Source organism: Phytophthora infestans, genomic scaffold (genome assembly GCF_000142945.1).
Source record: "Phytophthora infestans T30-4 supercont1.4 genomic scaffold, whole genome shotgun sequence".
In the NCBI taxonomy this organism is placed as follows: domain Eukaryota; phylum Oomycota; class Peronosporomycetes; order Peronosporales; family Peronosporaceae; genus Phytophthora; species Phytophthora infestans.
In genome coordinates this window covers 4,858,445-4,866,490 of record NW_003303755.1, presented here as the reverse complement: position 1 = coordinate 4,866,490, position 8,046 = coordinate 4,858,445, and the positions used below count along the sequence as shown (strand labels likewise).

Below are 8,046 nucleotides of genomic sequence, written 5' to 3'. Positions count from 1 at the left end.
TTTCATTTCTGGAGAGCAGCTCCGGCTTCATGTGGACTCCAATCTTGGAGCGACATCGTCGATGGGTACGTCTCGTTCTCGAAGCCCAGCGACAACAGTAGCGAAACTGAATCCTCGGCAACTTGGCTAGTCGAAACCGAGTTGACTGGGTATTGAAGTTCCTGCGCAAGCGCAGGCCAGTCGGCGTTTTTCTTGGGGATGGGCTTGAACAGCTGCATCCACTCATCATTCTGCATCAGCGCTTGTACGCGGTCGAAAACGCGCTTGGCGGCTGGTGTATCACCGTTGATACGTGGGCGAGGTGCCTTCAGCAGTGCTGAATGCTTTGCACTTGTCACCTAAGGTTTAGAACCCTCGGTCCCATCGTCATAATCTTCGTAGGCGTGTTCCGGTCCCGCAACATCATCGAGCTCGTCGGCGAGGTTCCTCGAAAGGGACCTGGTCGCCCCGCTCAGCCCCGATGATTGCGTGGCCGTCTCCGGCGTCGCTGCGCCTGGCTCTGGAGCCGTCGTCTTGTCTTCGTAATCTTCATATTCATGGGCGTCAGGACCGATGTCCGCTTCGTCGTCGAAGCTCACTGAAAGCTCGGTGGCGGCTGCAAAGCGCGCAGCCGGGCTTGAACTCTCGTTGCGAGCCCCGCCAGACTTAGCAGGCGTAACTGGTACCGTCGGTTGTCCTTTTGCCATGTTTCTTGTCTTTTTCTTGTTCTTCGTCTCTTGGTAGCTCGTAAACTGGAAGGCCATACAAACAGTTCACAATGGTCACAATCTGTTCCCGGGTCGCGGCACCAGTTGTGGTGTTGGAAATCCCACGTGAACTCTAGCTACAAATGTAGTTAGGATGTTCCCACAACAATACGTCTACTAGGATAGTAAACGATCGTTCGGGCGGACCTGAAGACCCCTGTTCTGCCTTTGCACTGGGACAAACTGGACCTTGTAAACTACTTATATAGGCCAACCCGTAAAAATACGCTTCTAGTACGAGCAAAACTAGCAGGTGTTATATGGATCCTCGTGGTCCCAACAGCGGAAGGGTACCAGGCACGGGTGAGCCTTTTACGAGATCACCGAGTGCTCAACACTCGGCTGGAAGAATAAAAGGGAGGCACTCCAAGCACTCCCAGTCGTGCAAATAGGCAACAATAAGCCGTCACGTAAAACCTCCCGATAATAATCGGCCAATACACAAAGTCTCTTGGTCTTGCCGGATGAACCCTCGCTACAGAGCTTCGAGTTCACCGACAGGCATAACACACTCAAACAAGCTTGATCTGACGCTTACCTTGAAGCCGGACGTCGCTCTGTGTGCTTGAGCGGAAATTCTGTTCTGTATTTAAGCTTACCTTTTCGGGTCTATTTCTAATAAGAAGTCCTAATCAAGTATACAAATATCAGGTGAACAATGATCCGTTATGGATCTTCTTGCATGCCAAGCGTCGTCTGCACCGTCGCATGAGCATCTTTAACGGTCCGCGCCTTGTCCCAGACGGTGAACGTGCCTTCCAAGGGTCGCTGAGTCTTCAGCGAACTCATCCCAACCGCCACTGAGGGTTCGTACCGTAGATGGTCCGCTGAATGCGAATCCGGCCAGTCCATTATTAATAATAAGGACAGCCTGGATTCAGTGACATGTGCCCGTATCCAATACTCGTTGAACGTTCGGAGGTGACGCCGTCGAGTCCCTTGCACCTTGGCGTCTCCGTACATCACCTGACCGAGGGTTCGTCGCTTGAACAACTTGGGCGGTGTCACGTCTTTGTCGACGGGTGATAATCCGCAACTACGGATAAATCACTACACCACAATGTCCTCAAATGCTTAGTGGCATTGCACACAAAGCATCGGCGGATGCCGGCGCGCTGCTCCGCAGCAACAAGCTCGGCTTCTTCGTCCTCAGCATAACTAAGGTCCATCGGCTCCGGACCGCTCGAAGAGCTTGCGCTACCAGCGCTCCAACCAGGTCGAGCCGACCTGAACTTGTGCTCGGCATTCAATGCCACATTCACCGCCTCTTCGAAAGAGTTAGGGTGTACACGGAACACTTCCGTTCGAGCTGCGCTCACACGAAGTCCCTCCATGAACACGGTCACGCTGACCAGTTCCGGAAGAGGGTCCGCCGCCATTCCGGCGATAAGAGTTCTCAACTCTTGGACATAGTCCAATAACTCCTTCTTACCCTGGCGGGTAGCAAGGTACTTCGACCGGATACGGTACGCCTGATTAGGCGGCGTGAACACGCGCGAAAGCTGTTGCTTCAGCTGATCCCAAGTGGGAAATGCAGCGTCAACAGACGTGCCGCACGTTAGTGCCCATTCGCGAGCGCGACCTCCAAGCCTGGAGATAGCCAGCGCCACGCGCTGATGCTCAGACTGGAGCAGGGCCGATCCCATGGCCATCTCGACCTCACGGGTCCAAAGAAGGAGATTCTCTCCATCCTTCCCCTCGAAGGGTTTTACGCTCACCATGAGCGGTTTCAGTCTCATAGACTCTTCACGCGTCATCGACGCCGCCGCCGTTGCGGCGCTCATCTTCTCTTGGACATACTCCAAGAGCGCGTTCTCGTAGCGGGAGAACGATTCCAGCCTGGCAGTGACCGCCTCTGGACCTTGCGATGCAAGATGAGCCACGCCCTCCGGGCCAAGCAAGGACATAAGCTTAGCAAGCGCGTCCTGCTGCGCCAGGGGCAAATTCGCGAACACGGGGTGTTCCATCCTCGCAGAGGATATAGTCAACCGACTCAGGAGCGGGATTGACCATCAAGTGCTTCTAAGTGCAGCGGGGCTGTCGTAGCTTTAGCGTCAGAGGAAGACGTTCGACTCAAAGAGTCACTAATATTAAGTTCCTTATCCAAAGGACACTTACAGCCCAAGACCAGGGCTCAAAGTTAATACCTTAACTTTTATGCTTCAAAACCAGAAGTGTTTTATTTACTATTATTGCGGCCAAGCCGCCTAGGGGTAAATGTATCTGTTTAACTATCTAGCATAGTTAAACCTAATCAAATGCATAACGTGTGGCTTTCGGCCAACGTACTGACAGACCTTGTTAACTCTCCAACTTATGTACTGAGAGTTTGTTAACTCTCCGGGTACTCCGTACCCCTGTGTGCTCCACATCATGTAGCCCCGTTACAATCACAATCATTCCCGTTGCACATACTGTTGAGTCGCCGATTCGCTGTCGGAGCTAGACCTCAACATTAAAATAAAACTTTTTTAGTTTTGCGCACAATCACAGACGTAAAACATGTTGTATAGAAAACATGTTGTACATACCATTCCACGCTGCCGACATTTTCGCTTTGACACGCAGTATGGGGACTGGTCCGGCGCTTCTTAGACGAATTCGGCTGCTCCACTGCATCAGTCACACGCTTCTTTCCCGCCCTCTTGTCCTCCGCCTTTTCCTACTTCTTGCCTTCTAAATGCTTACGTGCTGCATCTTTCGCCTTCTTTCCTGCTTGTTGATCATCATTAGCTGGATCTTGACGCTTCTTCGCCGCTGTATTGCGTTTTGAAGTAGCAGCTGCTTCCCTAGCCTCCTTTGCCAACGTCTTGCTAGACTTCTTGCGGGGTGTCTTGCCCGTCGATTTTTTCTTCTCCACGACTTTCGCCTTCGCCACCACTTTCGTCTTGCCCGACGTCTTACCCGTCGTTTTGGTCTTATTCGTCGTCTTCGTCTGGGCTGAATATTTTATAGAGCTCAGCGCCTCAAATTCGTCGTCATCTTCCCACGCACTTCCTTTGTCCTCACCCTCGTCCTTCTCGTCGTCTGGTTCCCAGGGCTCGTCAACTGTTTTTTTTCTTCCGTTGTAGCTTCTTTTTCCCAGACCCAGCCAGCATTTTGGCAGCAACGGCGTGTCGCTGCCGCGATATCAGCTCCTTGTTTCGGCGTAGATTCGCGGCGTCCTTACCCATTGGAGGTGGTTTATACGGCGGTGGTCGTAAGACGGCTAGACGCGCAGACGCAAAGTCTGCGTCGGCAGATCGCTCACCCGCAAAATACGCTCGGTGGTCTCTCAGCAAACGTGCCCTGTCGTCAGCATGCACCGTCTCCAGGCGTTTCATGAAGGCGCTATTCTCCAAGCGTGTTTCACGCCTCGCTGCCATACCTTTGGTCTTCTCCCTGGTCAGCAAAATCTCAACTGGCATCAAAAGGTAGGTGCGATCGCCCCCTCCACACAAATCGGACACAGAACCTGAACTGATCATTGGATTTGTTTGCGTCCTATTTTTCGCGCATGCAACCTAGCCCTGTGCATCAAACGTTTTATGGGGGATGTGCTTTTTCTTGGTTTCTGTATAGTTTGGCTGTTTTTAGAGCCAATCCCTATATTAAAATGTTGTACCTACAACATGTATTCATGTTGTTTTATACAACTTTGGTCGCTGGGGGGTTAAGAAATGATTTAAGTCCAGGAGAGACTTTCATTACTTAAATCAATATAGACAGTTTCAGTATGATATGCCTGTGTGCCTCCACGTTAGACCTGGAAACGCACAGCGAAGTACATTTGCACTTTATGCTTCTTTAGCCGGCATGCTTCCCCATCTCGTTCATATACGCTGATATTGGCGCCAAATAAAGACTAGCAATGACCTTTTTACTGAAGACGACCTGAGTAACATGATACAGTCGTCCACGGGTCATATCAGGTAGGAAAGGTTTTACAGTACATGTACAGCACGCACTTAACGAAATGCAGCAGCACAGTTGCAGTTTTAAAAGTGCGATTATGGCGTAAACCATCGTGGATCATGATTTTTTATGAACTGGCATTATCGTAAACCCACCACCTTTAAATCCAGCAAAGTATGGAGTACATGTATCGTTTTGCCAAAATCGCTGCAAAGCACAATACATTTAATATGAAAAGAGTCTCTACGAAAATTTGATGCAAACACTGGTAATCTTTTGGCATGCTAGAAAGTCAAGATTTACCCTAATTCTAAGATGCTGTTGTTGACGTTAACCTAAAGCCGGGCTAAAATGCTAGTAGGTCGGTACATGTACCACCCGAACTCGATGTGGTGCCGCCACTCCTGCTGGAATTGTTGTTGCTGCTGCGCGAGCCTTCGGGGGGAAGATGGAATTTCTCAACCTTCAGCTTCCGACGATCCCGTTTGATTCCGAAGCGCGTATTGCTCGGTGCATGGCATGCCAGAGCATACACACGCGGCAGTTTACGCAGCGTCAAAGATCCCTGAAACTCCTGCAGTTCACCAGGAAGCAGATCCCGCGTGCCAGCAAATGCGTTCAGCGTCAGCACCGAGTCGCTTAGATGCCGAAGCTCGTTCACAAACGCAGCAGGGAAGGCAATCTGCGCATCACTACTTAGCAGTACCAGGCACACAGCACCCGTCGAGTGGGCGAGCAGTGCCCGTAATTTTCTGAAAAAGCCGAACAGCGCCGTCGTGTGCGCAGCATCAGCAGGACCAAGTAATGACGATCCCAATCCGAGCACTCCGACACGCAGCACTTGGCCTCCTCCATCTTTCCTCTGCAGCTGCACTAGCTCCTGAATCGCCAGGTAAATACGTTCGTACGCATCGCCAACGTCAGTCTCCGTTGTCCAACTCAACGGATCGATTGCAACGGGTTCGTTAGCCGCCACCATCTCCCGGTGCATCATCTTGGACAGGTCGTAGCTGTGGCAGAACCGTTGCTTCCGATTCTGTTGCTTCTGGCGATACTTACCATACTGCCAGGCGATGGTCAGCGATTCATCGTCTTTGTTTTTGTCTGCCAGCTGCTGCTTAACATGACGTTGAGCAAGACTCAGCTCCAGTGGCAGTTGCTCGTTGACAAACGCCGTCGCATCGGGAGCCACCACTGCGACACGTTGCTTGCCATCTACGACGCCCTCAGCCACGAAATAGCGTAGTAGATCAATGGCCAGGGACTCGGAGGTGCCGGAGCTTAAGTCGACATTGGAAGAGCAATCGTCAGAGCCTGGTACAAAAGCCTCCACAACATTTAAAGTACGAAGCAGCAAACCACCGCCTAAAGCTGCGTCTAATTCACTCAGACCTGAGGACACGAGTGTTTGTCCATTGAGGAATGGCTTGGTGCCGCTGCGTAGCGATGACGAGCAGCCGGGCGACTTGCGTCGAAAGCTCATTGGAAGACCAACAATTCGAAGGACAGTGAGCAGAAATATTATGTATGGCCCTATTTCAGTATCAGAGGCTCCCTCCGGTCCGAATGATAATGTGCACTTCAATGTGGTGTTATTCTGTAAACATAAATATATATTTTGTGTTTTCAAAACAATCAAATGCCAGCACTAAATTGAAGTGCACATTTATATTCGGAGCGGAGGAGTACCAAATATCATACTTCGAAGTATGACTTCTTGTGATATTACAGTATCAGTACTATTTTAAATTGGCTACCGGACTCGCAGGGCCGGAGTTCGCAGCTCGTCGTTGACGAAAAGGAATTGACACCGTACTGTGTAATGTGAAGTTGATACTTATAACATAAGAGATGTATTGCAATGCTTGAAACCATATAGATGTATTGCTAGCGATCATTGTTGGAATGTCTTTAATTGGAATGTCTTTAAGGTGGCGTTGCTGAGGTAACCCGGGCAGACTTACAGAATACGGCGTTGATAGCTTTGAAGATTGATCAATAAAGAGTTAAACATGAACATTGAAATAGGTAATGCGAAATAGAATTGCTTGCTGACTGCGATGATTAGCATTGGGTGTGTTGGTCATCACGGCACGTTGATTGTCGAAATTCCCGCTAGCTGACGTTCACTTGGCAACAGTTTCGGTAAATGCTGGCCTTGGTGGGCGAGAATGAGATGACGGCACCTGGAACTGAAAGGTTGGGATCGTTTGATGCTACTTCACAGAGGGAGACGGTAATGGGATACTGGTTTGTCTCAAAGGCATCTTCACGCTGTGCAGCCTGGAATTCCTGCTGCTCTTGGTGAAGCGGCTTTGGTGCTTGCTGCTCGCCGAGATAGAGACGCAAAAAGAGATAATTTCCATTGGTCTCGGGGGCAGACCAGAGAAAGCGCTCCTAAATACAAATGGAGTCGCGAACTTCCTTTTGTGTGACGTCGTTGTGCTTGATAAAATCGCGCAGACCTGTAATTCATATAAAGTGTAATGTAGTTGCATTTTTCGCTCCTCACTGTATGACGTACCATCGACTGTATCGATGATTTTGCGTCGCTAGTGGTGGCTCATTGTCTTCTTCAACTTATTGAGTGGGGACTCGTACCCGACGACCTTAGGCGTGTAGGTAGAGCGGGAAATACGTGTGTGTTTTGTTGCAAGCGGCGAGTCAGAGACGAGCGAGACCGCTGTCGGTGCCGGATCGTTGACACCACTTGGGCTTGTAGCAGCACTAGCGGCGGACTCGTCGCTAGGCGACTTAGTTTGTTTCTTCGCAGGCATCAGCCAAAACGGAAATGGATCGACACACGCGCTTCTTGTTGGTTGGGCGAAAAGAGATCATGGGAAAGTGAAGATCAGTTAGTGGCGCACAGACAGGATGGTCGTAAACTGCGATAGGTTTCGCGGGACTAGGTATTGCCATGGTCCACCGCGGACGTCTTCTACAGGTAGCTAGCTAGGTAGACTGATGTGGTTTGAGCTCTTTGAAGCTACGCACTTCTTGCCACTCGTAGCTTCCAATTATAAACCAGAACAAACTATGCCATTTTCTGTGCTAAAGATATATTTTGGAGAATCGTTGTGCTCTATGGTAGATTCAAAATTGATTCTTTCAAATGTTGTGCTAAGTACGAATTCGAATTAGACGATTATTTTCTAGAATTTAAACGACCAGGGATGTTCGATAGAAGAGAGAGAGGCTGTTGTTGGTCGTCCGAAAGGAGAACCGACTTGGTGGTGAAAAGGATAGACTATACATTTATAGTGTCCGCGCGTCTTTGAACATAGCAGATGCCTGGAGGAAATAGCACGAATGCTACTACGACAAATGTAATTGGTACCGTTGAACATGCCTTTGCATCCGTTCGCCTGGTAGAGGCCAATGTTTGTGCAGGTGGTGCGTGGCTAAC

At 50.0% G+C, this 8,046-nt stretch overlaps 2 protein-coding genes across 2 annotated transcripts; both read right to left on the bottom strand.

The window, feature by feature from the left end:
* Positions 1 to 3,408: 3,408 nt before the first annotated feature.
* PITG_04013 (uncharacterized protein) lies at positions 3,409 to 4,652 on the bottom strand (the record flags this gene model as incomplete). The annotated part of the gene is made up of 3 exons (XM_002906991.1): positions 3,409 to 3,865; positions 4,269 to 4,299; positions 4,610 to 4,652. 3 exons carry the CDS (start codon positions 4,650 to 4,652, stop codon positions 3,409 to 3,411), a joined length of 531 nt encoding a protein of 176 aa, XP_002907037.1.
* Positions 4,653 to 4,892: 240 nt separating this feature from the next.
* Positions 4,893 to 6,148, bottom strand: PITG_04012 (elongator complex protein, putative; the record flags this gene model as incomplete). The annotated part of the gene is made up of 1 exon (XM_002906990.1): positions 4,893 to 6,148. The coding sequence occupies one exon, from the start codon at positions 6,121 to 6,123 to the stop codon at positions 4,987 to 4,989; it is 1,137 nt and encodes a 378-aa protein (XP_002907036.1).
* Between the last annotated feature and the right edge of the window lie 1,898 nt (positions 6,149 to 8,046).